The sequence below is a fragment of the Polypterus senegalus genome, chromosome 15, assembly GCF_016835505.1.
Source record: "Polypterus senegalus isolate Bchr_013 chromosome 15, ASM1683550v1, whole genome shotgun sequence".
NCBI lineage: Eukaryota > Metazoa > Chordata > Cladistia > Polypteriformes > Polypteridae > Polypterus > Polypterus senegalus.
Genome location: NC_053168.1, coordinates 52,147,686 through 52,165,760, shown reverse-complemented (window position 1 = coordinate 52,165,760; position 18,075 = coordinate 52,147,686). Strand labels below are relative to the sequence as shown.

Sequence of the window (18,075 nt, the reverse complement as noted above, 5' to 3'; positions counted from 1 at the left end):
AAACAAGAATAAAACCATCAGTAAAATGTTAGAATTACCTAAAGCAACTGGCTGGCATATCATTAAGAAGAAAGAACACACTGGTGAGCTCAGTAGTTTCAAAGGGACTGGCAGGCCAAGGAAGACCTGCACTGCTGAGGACAGAAGAATCGTCACTATGATACCGAAAAAGAGCCAACCACCTGTCTGACAGACCAGAGACGGTCCTTAGGTGGCAGATGTGTGTGTTTCGGGGACTTTATTAAAAGAAATACAAAGGCCACAATCCAGAATGCAGTACCCTAGTTAGCGGCAAAAACAGGAGGAATAGATTACAGTTTGTGAAAAAGTACAAAAGAGCCTGCAGAATTCTAGAAAAAGGTCTTGTGGAGAGACGAGACAAAGATGAACCTGAATCAGAGTGATGGCAACAGCAATGTGTGGAGATGAAAAGGAATGGCCCAAGATCCAAAGCAGAGCACCTCATCTGTGCTGGGGGTGTTAAGGCTTGGGCAAGTATGGCTGACAGCAATGGCACAATGAATTCTGAGGTGAATACAAACATCTTACCTGCTCCAGTTCCAGTAAATCCTTGCATGGTGCTTCATCCTACAAGATCATAATCCCAACATACAGCTAAGGCAACAAAGGAGCTTTTCAAAGCTAAAAAAAATGGGAAATTCTTGAATGGTTAAGCCAGTCACTCATTTTAAATCTAATTGAGCAGGCAGTCCATATGCTGAAGAGAAGACAGCTGAAGATGGCCGCATTAGAGGCTTGGCAGAGCATCACCAGAGAAGATCCTCAGCCCCTGGTGCGGTCTAGGAATCGCAGACTTCAAGCGGTCATTGCATGCAAGGGTTATGTGACATGATGGCATTAACAGACCTGCCATCGCCGTGCTCTGAAATGGGGTGGCATGTAGAAAAAGTGTTCTCTACATGGTGTGACCAAAATGTATGCAAATCCCCTGAAACAAAAGTCTTTGTGGTGCACTTTAAAATTACAAATCGAACAATTCAAATGTGATTAAACTCTGGAGCTGAGGAGGGAGAAAAACACCACCTTATGGGGGGCACTGTATGGTCCCAGCTTTTCCTAATGACTCAATCAATTAATCCAATAGTCAAAAGATGTAAAATACATAAGCAAAATCAGGTTGATATCGGTTTAAAAATGGCTCAGGGCAGCACAGACGTCACAGTAGAGCACAAGTTCAACCTTCGTACACAACTTTGTTCTCCTCTTCAGACTCTGTAGTAACAAGGGCAGGTGCACTTACGGTGTGCTAACTTTGACGGGTTTAGTGCTGTTGCAGTGCTCCTCAGAGCTGCAGACCAGCAGCGGGGGATCCTGTCAAGTCAACAGCCCACTGCAAATGACCCATCATATTTAAACTTAATACTCGGCCCAAAGAAATTCTTCACATCTCTTTGTTGCTGGGTTATGTGTGCACTCCAAATGGCTGACACACACATCAACACTTGTGAAAAAGCTCATTGACTTGGATGGTTAAGTAAAAGGAATGGAGGGACAAACCAAATATTAACTACCAGAACATTTGCCCAACTAGGATTTTTCCAAATTGAATGATGGGAGGACAGCAGAATTGCCTTTTGACTGCCATTTCTCCACATTCAGCTTAGCAGAGCGGCTATGGGACTGGACTTGAACCAACTAAACCCTCTATAAAACGGTTATGCCCTTCTAGACTGGTGCCATCTTTTAGTTATTCATAAGGCGCCTTCCTCAAGTGCCAAGCATTTAATTTACACGAGACGTCAAGGGTTTTTTCTCAACACACAAGAACCCATGCGCTCATTTCAACATTGACACTGCTGGGGAACACTTACGATCAAGGACAAAATTTTAGGGAAAAAGCAAAAAGTCAAATTTTATTAACTGGCCAAACCTTGCAGGTTGCATTAGTTCAGTTAAGGGTGCGAGGGAATAAAGTTGAGAGGCAAAAAAATGAAAATGTATATTGCCAGGAGGAGGAAACGATTGCCTCTGTATTCGAGTATCCTTGGCCAGCAGGACTGTCGAGCTTCATGACAGTTTTTTTTGTCCTGATGTCTACACGCCACGTACCACATTGAATAAGCAACAAGCATGAATTAGAGAATAAAACAAAGTTACTGATCAAACAAACATTTAACTATAAAATTAGAAAATGAATCTAACATTTCTCTATTAAACTTACACAGTGCAAGTACAAGAACATTTGATTTACTGTATACATTTGAATTGAAACAATGAAAGTTAAACACACAGCATAACAATTACCCGAGGAAAGCTGTCCCCAATACCTTAAAGGTACACACAATCCTTCGTGAAAGTGGAATGGATTAGAAAAAGTCCAATAAGGTCACAGGGAAGCAAAATGATTGCTAACAAGACTTCTCTGCTACTCCACACAATCTATTCAGATGGATGGTATTTGTCCAGTTAATAAGGAATTTTTTTGCCAGTTTGCCCCAGCAGTAGGATTTACACAGGCTTAGTCTCCTTCCAAGTGATCAGTGGCTTTAGCTTCATTTTCCATTTCTACACCGGTTTACTGCTGTGACAGCCTGCTTTTCCTCTCACGCTGCCACCGCATTTAACACTTCTGCTCCTGCCTAGACTCCACCTCTTATTGCCAATGTGCATTTTCCATTGGTCCTCTCCTCGGTCCCATTGTGGGCATCTCAGTTTAAAGGAGCCATTTGCTTTTAAACAAGCAAGCAGCATGACAGAACACCAACTCCAGCTCAACCCCGTGAAGATGGCCCAGCTCGTGCGTCCATTCAGACACCCATCTCTGCTCAGCTTGGTTCACTAGCACTCGCACCTGCTAAGTCGGTATGCAACCTTGGGGTGTTTGTTGAAGCATGGTTAGTGGACAACAACTGGTCAGACAGTCTTGCAGATAAACTTCATATGTTAGCAAGATCTGACTGTATCTGACAGAGTATGCAGCACAACACCTGGGGCCTCATGCATAACTCCGTACATAGACTTCACACTCTAACATGACGCAAGCACAAAAACGGAAATGTACTTGTGCTCAAAATAATCCAGATGCATAAATCTGTGCGTTAGCCAACTTCCACGTTCTTCTGGTACAGAAATCCCAGTCAGCGTGGAAATTAACGCATGTGCCTGCTGCCCCACCCCAACTCCTCCCAGAATTATGCCTCTTTGAATATGTAAATCAGTATAAATAGCCCTTAAAGGTCAGTGTTCTGTGAAAAGGCAATGGCAAAAGCATGAAGGGAAAATAGAAGAATTTCAGCGAATACCAAGTGGAGGCAAAGAAAAACATACTATTTGTTCAAATAAACCGTGGTATAAACAACAAAAGGAAGCTGATCGAGTGACATAGCGTGTCGGAGAAACTCGAAAGCTCAAGTTCAAAGTTGCACAGTGCCCGAAATAAACAAAAAGAAGCTGTCACATATCAAAGTCGCCGTGAAAAGGCAAATCGTAGCCCACTGGCCGAGTGTCATATGAAAGCTTAAGGAACAGAGGAAGGAAGGAGAAAAAAAAAAAAAGTGTGTGGGGTTAGGAAGCACGAAATGGCAATTTTAATTTTGAAATTTCCACTTTAATCACGTAGTTTATTTTGTCATTAAAGCAGAACACCATAAACTTCTTAAAATCGCTTTAATTTACTAGTTTCTCAAATCCCATCGTAACTAAAGTAGCACGTTAGAAGACCAAATACAAACCAAAACATTTATGTGCCCTGTGTGTGTGAATCACTACGTGCTTCTGGGCTTTCTTTTCCTCCGATAGGATACAGAATCCATTACATTTGTGATATTACAGCTCTCTGAATAATTAAAATACTGAGAAGTTTATACACGATAGTTTCATGGTGCAGCAAGCATCTCACATGAGGCATGAACATGCTTTAACTCCTATCATCATGTGACACCTTCGATGAAATACTTTATTACAGAAGTACTGTCTTTTTCAAAACGTACTAACCCCCAATTCCTGTCCTTACTTTTTTCTCTAAATACCCAATTGCCACACAATCAGCTCTGTAATGGACATTAAGCCATCTGTAAGCTTAGAATGCAGATTCTTCAAAACTTTTAAGGATCATTGAGATATCTTCATAATGTTTAATTATTCTATCCATCTATTTTTCCAGTGTTCCGCCAGGCCCAGCAAATACACAGCGCGAGGCAGGAACAAACCGTGAACGAAGCTCAAGCTCCTCTCTACCGCTGCGGCACCGTGTAGTTAATAGTTCTCTCTGTATATTTTGCTGCATTTCATCTTAAAAAGGATATCCTCATCATATGTAATACACACGTTTTATAAAGGTAATTGTACTTACAAGTACAAAGCATTCTACAAGGAGCAGTTGATGGACTGATTGATTGCATTTAGAGTCCTTGGGGTGAAACCGTTTCTGAACCGTGAGGAAAGGCTCTGAAGCGTTTGCCATATGAAAGCAGTTCAATAGACAGTATGGCCGAGGCAGTGTGTGCTTGATGCTGTATACTGATATTTCTATTTCCAGTCAGCTGCTGTAGATCTGAGATTCACACTCAGATACAGTGATATAAATACTCCAAGTGGTGCAATGAGAGCAATATGGAAAAGGATGATCCGCTGTGGCAACCCCTAACGGGAGCAGCTGAAAGAAGAAAAAGGTGCAGTGAGAGTAACAACGCTAAAGCAGCTATTGTATTTATAACAGTTTGACTATTTTGTGGACCATTATATTGTTACAGGTTAATTACAATCAGAAGCATTAAACTAATAAACAATATGCGGTTAATTTCTGTGCATTTATAAAGCCGCATCAGGGATTTGGATCTGAAAAAGAAAGAAACCACACAGGAACAATAACACTGCTTTGACGCTGGGTGCTGCCAGTCTGCAAAACCAAGTGCAGAACTTGCGTACAAGAGGGTATGGGGTACCATGGAAATGTGCGTGGCTTTACGCCAAGTTTAGGTTTTATACATCGTGATTTGAACGTGGAAACGTTCTTACGCAACATTTGTGCATACACACCTTTTATACATAAGGCCCCTGGTCTGGGCTTTGGTCTTTCATGTCTTGATTACTGCAGCTCATGGATGGTAGGAGTACCAGCAAGTGTCACCAAGCTGTTCCTAAGGACTGAAAATACAGTGGCATGTCTTGTGGCCACCTCAGCTGGTTGTACACGTCACTCCCCTTCTTCAGATCACTATGTTGGCTCCCTGTAGCAGTGCATATGAAGTTCAAATCCTTGGTGCTCATCTATAAATGTCAGTGGGACAGCACCTACATATATGGAGACCCTTGCGAGATCTGATGCTCATTCTTGAGCACTTGGGGTTTGCCGATGAACAAAATCTGGTGATGCCACTTATGTGGCACCAAATCAACAAGGGGAGAAACGAGCTGCCCAGAAACCCCTGGCCCTGATGAAACATAACAGTGAACATAACCTGAAGACTAATTTGGTGAATTTCTCCCCAACTGTCATTAGCCACTAGGTTATCATCTAGGAATTGTGACTCGCTTTGAGAAGGGCAGTCGGGGCTGTGTGGCAAAGGATGTACACCGATATCTGGAAGGCTGGCGTTTCAAATCCTGTTACTGCCAGAAGGGATCCTACTTTGTGCACACGAGCGAGGCCCTTAACCTAAAAATTGCTCCAGGGGTGCTGTACAGGGTGGTCCAGATCTAATTATGCAGATCCAGATTGTCTGGATGACCAATTTATGCGGCAACGATTCCAGTTCGGTGCAAAGACTATTCTTCATGTCATCAGTTCGCACACTTCGATGGTCCCGGATTTTCTAGGTCATAAACTTAAGTTATAGCGTAATGACCACCCTATACAATGGCTGATCCTGGTACCAAGTTTAAATGAGATTACTCCCAGGGTAAAACAAAAATCTCATATCCCCATAGCATGGCAAAGTTACAATATACTAGGTGGGACAAGGTGTGACCCCCAGCCCCTTTTCTGAACAATGTTTATTTTTTGCCTCTCAATACTCTCAACACAAGTATTGTAGTTTTTTTTTTGTATAGAAAAAACACACATCACTCTGAAGCAACTATACATTATGTATAGTTAGTATAGTTAGTATGCTTACATTTTGTTTAGTGGTTTGGGGTTTTCAGTCATCTCACCTTCTGTTGCAGATGCCACACAGAGGTATAGTATGTACATTTTTTTCTTCTTGTTGCTTTACAGCATTTCACACATGGAACAAAAAGTACATACATACATTTTTCATTCCGGCCTCTTCCATTGCTGGGTTTGAGGTGGGGACAGAGCTACTCCTAGAGAGACAGACACCTAAACCAGAGTTTTGAGTCACAGGAGGCTGAGGGCAGCATGTGAGTGTGAGACATGTTCACAGTATAATCCATCCCACCGCTGCCACAAAGGGAATTTAAAAAAAAACACACACCCTTGCATAGCTTGGTCAATCCTATTTCTAAGGATTCATTAAACTTGCTTCACAATCCCAATAGAACCCTGAAAAAGACAGCACTTCAATTTCATTTTGAAATTTATACTTCAGGGGTGTTTTTGGGGGTGAGCGCCATTAAAAATGGGGGAAAAAAAAAATATTACATGCATTATCCAAGGAGACCGAATGCTTGTGTAAGTTTTTTAGTAAATGATACTGTGAACAAGCCACTAGAATTCTCTCTCTCTCTCTCATGTGCTCACGCCAAAGCAATGTGAACAGTGCGAAAGTGACATTTGATCGCAGAAGGGGGGTCCTCACCCTAAAAGCTCAGCATAAAAAGGTACTCCGAGGTACATCAAGAAACATTGCCTGTAGTCCTGAGCAGTGGTCTTCCAGTTCCAACTTACACAGGCAGCAGACCTCATTAAAACATAAAACTAAACATTGCGACGCTTCAATGTTGATCTCAAACAGTGGTTACAAATCAAGTCCTTCAGTTTTGACTCTTGAGAACAGCACATTTGATCAGAATCAGACTAGTATTGTGCATAAAGAGGAGTGGTTGCTGAAGCCATTTAATTCCCATCTTCTACAAAAAACTGTGACATGTAAAGTTATGTGATTGGCCATACATATTACATTAGAATGGATTGAAACCCTGCTATCCAGAGGTAATAGGCCTTTCACGGTATGTAGCTTGAAGTACGTTGTTAACATGCTGTTCGTCTCGGGTTAAAACTTGTCCAGATCTCGCATTTTAAAAATGAAAAGCGCAGATAAAAACCCCCCCCCCCCGAGACTTAGGATTTGAAAGATACACTTTAGGTATGCAAAAATACCACTATTGCTTTTGATTGAACTCTGAAATCTGGCTGTGTCCCACAATTGATTAATACCACAAGGACCACACCTATAAAAAACACAAAAGAAACAAGCTTTCATTGTGTTGGATTTGTCTTTATTTTACTCAGAGGCATTTGACAAGTGGAGCTGCATGAGGGGCACAGTCTAAGTTGAAAACTATCCATGCTTTGCTGTCCAAACTTAATTACAGTATTTTTCCAACAAATATTCCAATCAGCCACGTTATTTGAAGAGCAAACAAAAAAACAAAAACATGATTTCCTCTTATATTCTAGTAATGTCCATTTCAAATAAAAAGCAGATAAGTACAGCACCTATATGACCAGAAAGTAAAGGGGAAGGAAACAAAAAGGCAGATATTACTGGGGGGGGAAAAAAAATAAAAAATAAAATGGCCTGTCACAGCCTTAAACAATTCAGAAGTTAATTGACCTTTTAATAAAACTAGGCAAGAAAAATCATTTGTCTAAACTATGAAGACTGCCTCTCTGGCAGTTTAAGATATACACCAGAATTCATAAATCATTCAGTAAAAATACAAAATGCAGGTAAAAAAACTAAATGGTCTAACCTTGCATACTGTTTTTGGGTAGATGGGGAGAAAAATGAAATACTAACAAGTAGAAATGCCTGTATTATGTTTAAGAGGTAGATTTAAAAAAAATGGTTTTGCAAAATTGTGCCCCTTAATCAGTGCAGCACGAGAATTCTGATTTCATGCACAAAACAGTCACAAAAACAATAAAACCAAAAAAGGTTCAGAGGTAATTGCACGGCTCTGCGAAAAACAAACAAACAAACAAAAAAAACCAACAACAAAACCAAACCCGAGGCAGTCTTTCTGTAGAAGTCCTGCAGGATCACAATTTGAAAACTGAGGTAGACGGACGCTTTTACTGTAAAAGCATGAACTCATAATAGCTTTACCACAATCAAATTTACAGTTGAGAAAGCCCAGCAAATGGGGACAGGGATGCTGATGGACATACAAGGACATTTGCTCCTACTTTCTTCCCAGATAGGCCGGTAGTATCATTTTGTTTGCATGTGTACATTAAGCCAGTTTTATCTAAAATTAAACTCTGCGCCTCTAGATGTACTTCTGGGACACTGCAAGTACAAATTAATTCTTGAAATTCTCAGTGCGTGCGTGCGTGCGTGCCCCAACCCATTAAGTTACTGAAAACCAAAATCATATCGGAGGAGATAATCCGCCTGACAAGCCCATTCACAAGTGTGGTGCTGGTCAACACGTTTGTTTCGTAAACAACGGAGCATGAAGCTTGCTCTTTGGATCTCACTGCAAGGTCCATGTGGGCTGTGAAGAACACTATTTGACAACAGCAACAGCCAATTAGAGTCCACACCTTTATGTGCACAAGAGGTTGAATACACTTTCTTTAAAGGTTCTTTCCATCACTGTTTTCTGCATTCTCCTCCCACCCCCCTCCCTAAAAAGTACCTTGAAACCTTAAAATCTCCCCTCAACAAAATGGATACATGGCATTGCTTCTTTTAGTTATGTTGGCATTACTTGGTATCTATGAAAGGTTTTTGCGGTGTCTTCACTTGATGGTGCTGAAGACCTCAGGAAATCTGAGGCAATATCAATAATGCTCATCAGCCATCAGCAAAGAGCACTGCAACTATTCAGTTTTTGCTGCATATTATAGTTGAAGGCACTTCTTACTGATGGGTGAATACATTTTTAATTTTTTCTTTTATTAAAAAAATAAAATGCTCAAGAATTAGCTTTATAAAGTATACAAAATACCAAAAAATCTTTTCGCTGAGGTACTAAATGCCTGAGGTAGTTTAGTAAAATGCATAATAAATTTCATTTCCTGGCCAACACCATTCAACACTTCCCTTTAAGTTTTTATGGCAGTGTCTTCTATAAAATGTATCCAGATTTATAAAATGCCACTAACTACTGGGATGAGCCAAGTCTCTGCTTTTCTTGAGTAATTTCCCGCATTAAAAAAAAGAGACCTTTTCATTCCCACTCCAAACCTGTTAAATCTTCCTAAGCAAGCAGACCATGCAAAGCAACGCCTTCTAATGTGCGGGGAAAAACTTTCACAAGAGAAAGCTTCATTAACCCAAATAAATGAAGATGGGAATAAAAAAAAAAACAAAAAAAAAAAAACAGCAGGGCGGACAAATGAGCTTAGAATATAAACAAGTGATGGGGGTCCAACAGTTTTTAAAGCTGGATTTCAAAAAAAAAAAAATTAAAACAAAGCTGATGGTCCTTGACAGGAGAGCAAGTTTGTCATTCAAATTAGGACAAGAGTGTGTGCTGCTCCCTGCTAGCAACAGTCCAACTCTTTGGTCTGGCATCTGCCTCCGTCTTGGGCCGGGGTGCTCAGTTTTCCTAACTTTGAAGTGTTTATTTTCTCCTTGGTTGAGGTTGCCCACTCTGGGGGGGTTTCTGTTGCTGTTGCCTCTTCACTTGCAATAGGATTTCCTGTATTTTTCGTTGTGCAAGCTGAAACAAAATTAGAACCTTGGTAAAATGTCTGAACTGTTATAGCCAGTGTACTAATTTAAATTGGTTATTTTGAGGATTGGGGTTCATGGACAAATTGTCATAATTCTAAAAAATGAAAGGCCAGATTGAGTCAGAGGACCTGTAGGGAGATCAAACAGATGAAGGGCTGCTACTGGTCTTGGGTGGAAGGGCACGTTGTGATGATAGCGATATTACAGGGTTTAACATCTGACTTTACCCACCACCTAAATAAAACAAGAGGAAGGAATAGTATAGTCAAGCCTCATGACTAAAATGTCAGAGGGCCAGTATCAAAAAACTGCTTAGCTGAATTATCACCATTGTGTGAAACAATGAGCGAGGCAATATCTTGCTGAATGCACAAAGGAAGGGGGAAATTGCTAACAGTTTATTGGTGACCAAGTTGCCTGCATCTGTCTGGGTCCGAGCATTCTTTTCAATGGTGTCCCATTTAGGATTGGTTTGTACTTTCATCGTAGGGTCATGGTACCTTCTGTGTAAATACAAGTCTTAAAATTAAAATAGGTAAAAGTGCATGTGAATACTCCGCCAGGAACAATTAAAAATTTCTACAAATGAATGTGCAATAATTTATCAGAGTGCAGTAAAATTCTTACTTGCATGTACTCAACATGTCATTCTCGGAGCCAAGATGACTATAACCACCTTGCCTTAAATCTTCCATATCTTAAAATCTCAGAACAATGTTTACAAGACTACCATCTTTTCTATAAGAGATTTACCTCTAAAAATGACAGTGCAATGCAGCACATAATGTAATGAAGATAAACCAAATCGGTAGAGGGACAAATGCATGCAATTCAATGTATTGCTCTTATTAGCTTTATTAACATAAAGGAATGGGTATTTTTAAATCTCATTCAGGTAAACCAACATAAAGCAAAATTTTTATTAACTGAAAAATTCTGATCTTTCGTTTTAAGGGTCAAGTTTAGCATTTTTCCAGTCAAAAAGTTATTTCTTCATAAACATGGTATACTGTATACGCATTTGCCACATGAAATGTTACAAAGTTAAGTGCTTTCTATACATTAATATACCTACTCCTGGCATTTTATAATGGAACATTACAGGGCACAAATCAACTGAAAGCCTAAAAAAAAAAAAACTAAAAAAAACAAAAAACCAAACTTACCTTTATTGGCTTGGAAAATGTATTTGGTTGTTGGGCATTGATCTACATCTTGACATTATACACACACACAGTAAAATGAGAAGTGTGTCATTTTTGAACAAAGGCGTCATTAAAACAATGAGATTCAGCCATCTTAGAAGACCAGCTGTGTGCACTTGCTCACCATTTGCCTTGGTTCCACTAACATTTCACCCTCAGGGTCATGGTTTCCTCTCAAAAGGGTTTGGGGAGACAAAATGTGGCATGAACAGCTTACTATGGGTAAGAGCTCCTCCCAGGAAGGCTACCAATATCTCCAAAGCAAACAGAATTTTGCTACTTCAAAGAGGGCATTTGGTAAGTTTTTAGGCTTTTTTGTGGTGGTGCCGTGTCCCATAACCAGTCCTAGCATCTTCGAACTGATCCTAATTTTGCATAAATACATATACCATGTTTTGTATTTTTCCCCCAAATCAGTTATTTCTCCACAAACATCCTTTAATGGCTGTAAACTAGGGTGTCCGGCAATTACCCTTCGTTATCTGTACTGCTTTAAAATCTTCCCAGCCCAGGGCAAATCTGATCAATTAGTGAATAGAATTCCTGTGTAAAGCTAAGGTGCATTACAATGTAAATTAAAGCAAGTCCAAAAAGAGACTTTTGTACGTCTGATAAATTAAAAACACACTAACATTTATAACAGCTCCTTCATAAAACAGTATAGTACAAACATCACTAATTGTGTAAGCATGGATAATCTGTATGGAGTATAGTTGGCTTCAGAGAAGCTGTCTTTGGGGCATTCATTGTCCCAAGTCTATAAAAGTAAAGGAATAGAGAAGTGTTCTTACCTGACTTGCATAGAAATGTCCAGTTATTTTTACGATCACTTGGTCATTTTCATCTGGTGTCTGGTCTCTTGGCACTACTACTTCTGCACTGGTTAGATTTTGCAGTTCATTCACCTATTAATACAAAAGTGCAGCAACTTCAGCAGACTTGACTAAACGTAGCCATTGTTGTGTCCACTGCTAAAAAATTATGAATATTCCAAGTGTGCTTGAACACGAGGGGACAAAAACCTTAGTTTTTTTCTTCCTGATGTGGTCAAGTTCTCTTTAAAAAAGTTCTTATGGAGTAACAAAATGACAATCTTGTATCTACTTTGAAAAATAGCTGGGTTTGGAGATACCTGGTTGTTGCTGCATAATCACTATCTTTTGGTACCCTCATCCAGAGAATACATACGGCTTCCTTTAAACAAATTCTTCCCATTTTCTGCACGAATAAGTTAACACATCAGGTTATACAACATACAAAGATCTTGAAAACAAGATTCCTTGTGAACCAAACATCCAAATGTTGATAAACACACGATTCCTTAATTCCTGAAGTTGTTCAGTAGAAAATGTAGCTTAAGGACAGCTTGTACATTAATATGGTACAAAGGTGTAGTACTTTACAATTTAGTTAAGTATTGTGATTGTGCACTTTTTACAAAGTGCAACCACCATCAATAAATTACCAGTATCTTAATGCACAAATGTCCTGGTTTCCAACAGAATAAAGAATCTGGCCAATTTTCCCCCAAATTACTGAAAAAAAGTTGCCAAGGTGGGAATGAAGACGGCAAGTATCCTGCACTTTGCCATTCACTTTTATAGTTTAGTGCTATTAGTCCAAAACAAAATTTAAAATTTTTAAAACCAAGATTCTTGTTCTCCCAACATGACCACTAGGTCATACTGTCATTGACTTAAAAGGGAGATAAACAAGGCAACTTTAAATACAAAATTGGTTTATTCTGGAAATCTAAAGTGGATGGACAAGGGTTGTGTCACAGCTACACCCTAAATACAAAAAGCACTTGTATTTTCAGCACAATTGTATTCTATAGATGGCAGTATTTTCTTTCATCACTGCAGAGGAGATCATTTTTATCTGGTGTAATTTAGTAGCAGGATTTCACACAATTCGTTTTTTAAAAATCAAACTACACACAGACATATTTCAATGTACAATCCACTGAAATGGATGTTCACCCTTGTTAAAAAAAAAAAAAAACAAACAAAAAAAAACAAACAAATTTTTGCTCATTAGCCTAGTTAACACTGCACCAATGATCACAATACATACATTACTAGTGCAGTATAGTTAAAAGGCACAGTCCAACAAAAATATACTGTACATTTCTCAAGGTTACTTACCCAGCCTGTTCTTAGTCATAACTGGGGTGGGGCTTGTGAGAAAGGTTGGGGATAATAACCCCCTCAAATTGTCGTTCCGGATATCACAAAATTGATATAAATGAGCCTGAACTGCCAAGGTATGTAAACATCCATAACATTTACTTGTGTTGCATAATTTGCATATTGGGTGTCTAGTCATATGTGCATAATGGCCCAAAACATGCATTTTGGCTGCATGACAGAAGCAGACTCTCTTCTCCCCCTCAGTTGTTGAAGAATATGGAAGTATTGTAGTTGTGGCTTCATCAGCAGTTTGTGAAACGGCCACAGTGCTACAAACAATTTGCTGACACTTTTCAATGGATAATGTTTTTGCTTGCTTTTAACTTTTCAATTGAAAATGTGCACCTCCCTGGTCATGCTGTGCAGTGTTGATATCAAACAAAGCACAGTGTTAGTCAATGAATGAGCCATAACTTGTCAAGGTTCCAGGTCAATGGAGGAGAGAAGACATTTGAATGCCTTCTCTCATGCAAAAGTGTATTTTGCAAAAGTGGTTTAATATTAATGCTCACAACGCTTAGGTATAATTTAGCTATAAGACTGGATGCCTGACATTTAGATTATGAGAAGCAATTTGAGTGAGAAAAGATGATCCACTGTGATAACCTCTAACAGGAGCAGCAAAAACAATAATTTGAGCCTCACAATGGATGTTAAGGTTTGCTGCCATCAGAGACAACAGTGATGCAAATGGCTTCAGAAATTTCGTGATCTATTCTAATTGAGAACATGATTAAGATTTACTTGACCACCTCTACAAACACTATGGAGGCAAGTAAAAATTTAGTATTCCTTTAAGGATATGGCACACAGTATAAATTTCCTATCAATGCAGAAAGCAAACATTTAACCCATTAAAGCAGATCAAATAAAAAATTAGCAGTCAAGGAATGTGGTTTTCTGTTCTAAAGTACGATTCTCCATTTATAAAAGCTGGGAGACTGGAAAAAAATGAGCCAACTATCCAGAATGACTAAGAAGCACCTTTTCATTCCCTTGTCCCTATCTTGCCTCTGCTCAGGTCTTCCTTTTGATATCACCCTCGAGTTTCAGTGGAATGTAAAAGTACTGATCACCAAAAACAAAACTGAAGTCCAAAGAGCAAATAAAGGTTCTTATGCAGTCTGTCTCATCTGAACTACTAACGGCATTTGCTTTGTTTTTTCAAGTGCATCCAGTACACAGATAAAGCTCTTGACATAGACACGTCCAATTTCAGGGTGGCAAGTCACACAACAGCAACATCTAAAAACACAAGACTGGTAACTAATGTATTCATAAACCACCAGGCAAAAAAAACTAATACAAAATGAAGTGCTTCCTACATACATTTAGGAAAGTCAAAGGTTAAAACTCAGTATAACATTACTGGCATAAAATTACAGACACTATAATGTTGACTATGGATCATGTAATGCAGATTTCTTTATCTGGACATCGAGATGTATTTCTTCCTAATCAACTTCTAAATTTATGCTGGTTTTCTTCAAATCCATTACACTTTATTTTCCACTCCGCTTACCCTGATGAGGGTGGCGGAAGCAACATGCCAAGCTGGATAGACCAAGACAACCTATCCTCAGCATCTTCTTTCAAATCCTCCTGGGGAATTCCAGATGTTCCCAGGCCAGATAAGAGAATCCCTCCAGCACATCCTGTCTATCCCAGGTATTCTCCCAGAGGACCCAAGCACTCAATTTAGCCCTATAAAAACAAATATTCACAATGCAGCAAAAGTTGAATTAAAAAAAGTGGGAGACAGCAGTACTGCATCTGTAATAGCTCATTCATTTAATACGCTAGTATATCTCACTTGGAATGGGGGCAGCCTATTTTTTTGAACACAAAAATGGTTTGAAGCAATCTTCAGAATACTGGCTGTATCTCCTTATGGAAATCACTGCCACTACTCGAAAGATTTCCATCGCTCAAGGTTTCCTTGCATGGGACAGACTGTTGTCCACTAAACAAAATGCACAGTGCTGTGTATGAAAAAGTGTTCTGTATATTGCATTAATCTCCCCATAAGGTTTAAACACCTCCAATTTAACTGGATTACAATTTTTGCAAAAACAGGATAGGTATTCCAAGGGTGTTATTAGCAGATGCTAAAACCTTCATTTTTGAATTTGTTTGACTGTGCACGGCTCAGAATAGGACAGTCATGCATTCCAGGTATAGGGATGAGCTCTGGTGGCAATCAAAGCAATAATGCACTAAAAACAAATAACTGGAGGTTTCTGATGAGTGTTGTATTCCAGAACATCCATGTTTTTACAGGAATGGTTTATGCTTCACCATATGGCATTCTTGATAAAAAAAACATTTTATTCCCAAATTTAATACCACTATTCAAACAGATAAAGCTTCCTGGTAAAAACAATGAAATAGAGTACTTCAATTTTTAAGAGCTCACAATGTAGACAGACAATGCACAACAAATCATAACACTTACAGTTTTTCCTCCTTTGCCAATAACTCTTCCAGCTGCATAAGATGGTACTTTTATATGTGCTTCCAGTTTTACTTCTTCTTTGGGTCCAAAGAAATTCTCCTCTTTCAATTTTCCAAATATTCTCCCTTGAGCCTTTGGTAACAATGTAAAAGCAAGTGAAACATGTGTCCATACTTATCCCAGTACATACATATATACACATATAAACAAATACATATAAATAAAAGGCAAAGGGCTTAAAAAAAATCACTGGTGATACAACACTTAAAAGGTTAAACTTAATTGTAGACTGATCCTTTAGCTCCACTCTACAGTATCTGATATTCAAGAAAGATTTACTAGCTCCTGGCATTTTTTTTATATATAAAAAAAAAAAAAATATAGAAGCAAAAGGCATAGGTCTTTTTCACTTCTTTTGGTATGGTGCTACTTTCTCCAATGAAATTATCAGGAAACCAACAAAGTGTGATGAGATGTCTAGATATCACCAGTTCTAATTTCCCTAATCTAAGTTTCTGGAATGCAAGAATGTAATCGGGGTGGTCAGCAAAACAGCGCTTATCAAGTCCACATTATAAAACATTTCTTAAATTGCAAGATATTGGATGAAGTGAAAAATGCTGCCGAACAGAATAGTTTAAAATGCGACTGCAGTAAAATGCAAGAGAGAGTAAAATCTAGTAAGATATGCATTTACAATGCATTTTAAAATGGTTTGACAACACATTACTATTTAGTGAAATTAAAGGAAATTTGCAATTTTTTTACTCTTTTCAGGGTATACCTCTAATTTGTCCATGCATACAGTAGATTTTCTCTTGTAATTTAAAAATTCATATACATCTCAAAGGAGTACTCAACAACACTCCCATAATACTACGGTCTTGAAGATACGACTCTTGACCAATGAATGAGGGGGAGAAGGCAGATCTTCAATTCAAAAAGCACAGTATTCTGGGAAGGTTTCCTTTTTAGGATTTCTCCAGTGGAATTAACATTACTTCAAAATTTAAACACATTTTTAGCATACGACAGAAAACATGTGGATTAGGTGACCCAAGTAACAGGTGGTCTCCTGGTCATTTCACATTTGCTGCCGTACAGTGTCGGTCATATTTGGGTTCTATATCAAATTTTGCTTTGAATGAAAATACTTGGATTCAATTTTTCTTCTTGGTGATCACTACAAACTACATGGGGTAAAAAATGTCAGATGGATTATCTTTACATATAAAAGAGTTGGGATCCGAGAGACTGTTTGTGGAGGGATTGAGAGTTAAGGTGGGTAGGGGAGTCACATGATCTCCGAGCTGAGCTTCGCAGCTGACGTGGTCTTGCCGTACTTTTTTCTTAGGGTCGTCTCTCCTTTACTGATTTACCGTTTACTAGACGTAGTACTTTCCGAATAGTACAGTATTTTTTCCTTTAGTGTTTCTACTTAGTGTTTAGTAGACACGGTGTGCCAGTGTTCCTGGCGGTGTTGTGGTTTACTGTTACTTTCTTCTTCGTTTTTTTTACTTTAGTGTTTTGTAGACTTACTTTCTCATTTACTGTTGTTCCCGGCGGTGTTGCCATTTCCCTCCCGTTTCTTTTTATGTAGCCTGTTCATGAATTAGTCAGAGAAAATATATATATTTTGGCTCCAGGAGGATAAACCAAAAATGTTGTATATAAACCAGCTCTATAAGTCGCATGCAGATACATAAATTATTCCAACTACAGTGACTGCAGCGAAGCACACAAGGTCTGCTAGTCTGTTAAATAAAGGCAACCTCTAGGTAACTACATTTTTTCTCTGGCATCAGTACTTTTACTAGCATCATCCATTAGCACAGAAAAAAGGTAACAGCTTTTTTGCTGGGTTCATTTTAACCCCCAGACAAATATGGTACTTGTTTAAACAGGCATATTACAAAATACTTGCCTTAAACTGGGCTTCTGGTGGCCCTGTAACTATCACCATTCTCTGTTTGGCATCTGGTCCTTCTGCGGGTGCAATCTGCAAGAGACAAAGTATAGGAAGTATGACAGAAATTGGTCTGTGAGCACTGGTCTTCAGAGGAGGACTTTGGTTAAACCAGTAAAACCTACAGCTTTTTCATTTAAACAAATATAGTAAAACCCTTAAGGTGTTTACAAAAGGGAAATGGAAAGAGGGATGATCATGTGCAGAGAAAAAGTATTCCCTCTGAAAACTAATTATGCAATGAGCACACTGTTTGTATTATACTATCTCAAAGCAAACTTGGCTTTATTTACAAGTACATTACATTGTACTTGGCAGCACACACAAAAAGCTGGAATATTGTTGGTTAGTGCTACAAGTCCAACACACATTAAGTTAAGGGACTTTAGCAAGCCTCCATCATGCAATAATTCATAGAGAAGTAGTTACTTTGAACCTCAATTGTCAAATGAAACCAAAGGGGGAGGAGTGGGAAGCCAGTAAA

At 38.9% G+C, this 18,075-nt stretch overlaps 1 protein-coding gene across 1 annotated transcript in view; it reads right to left on the bottom strand.

Annotated features, from left to right (window-relative positions):
- Positions 1 to 8,999: 8,999 nt before the first annotated feature.
- Positions 9,000 to 18,075, bottom strand: part of igf2bp3 (insulin-like growth factor 2 mRNA binding protein 3) — an 83,213-nt gene continuing 74,137 nt past the window's right edge. Inside the window, exons 12-15 of the mRNA XM_039736484.1 lie at positions 17,550 to 17,624; positions 15,626 to 15,757; positions 11,770 to 11,883; positions 9,000 to 9,759 (exon numbers count right to left, since the gene is read on the bottom strand). Of these exons, the coding sequence (XP_039592418.1) occupies positions 9,661 to 9,759; positions 11,770 to 11,883; positions 15,626 to 15,757; positions 17,550 to 17,624 (420 nt within the window). The 3' untranslated portion in view covers positions 9,000 to 9,660. The remainder of the gene's footprint in view (positions 9,760 to 11,769; positions 11,884 to 15,625; positions 15,758 to 17,549; positions 17,625 to 18,075) is intronic.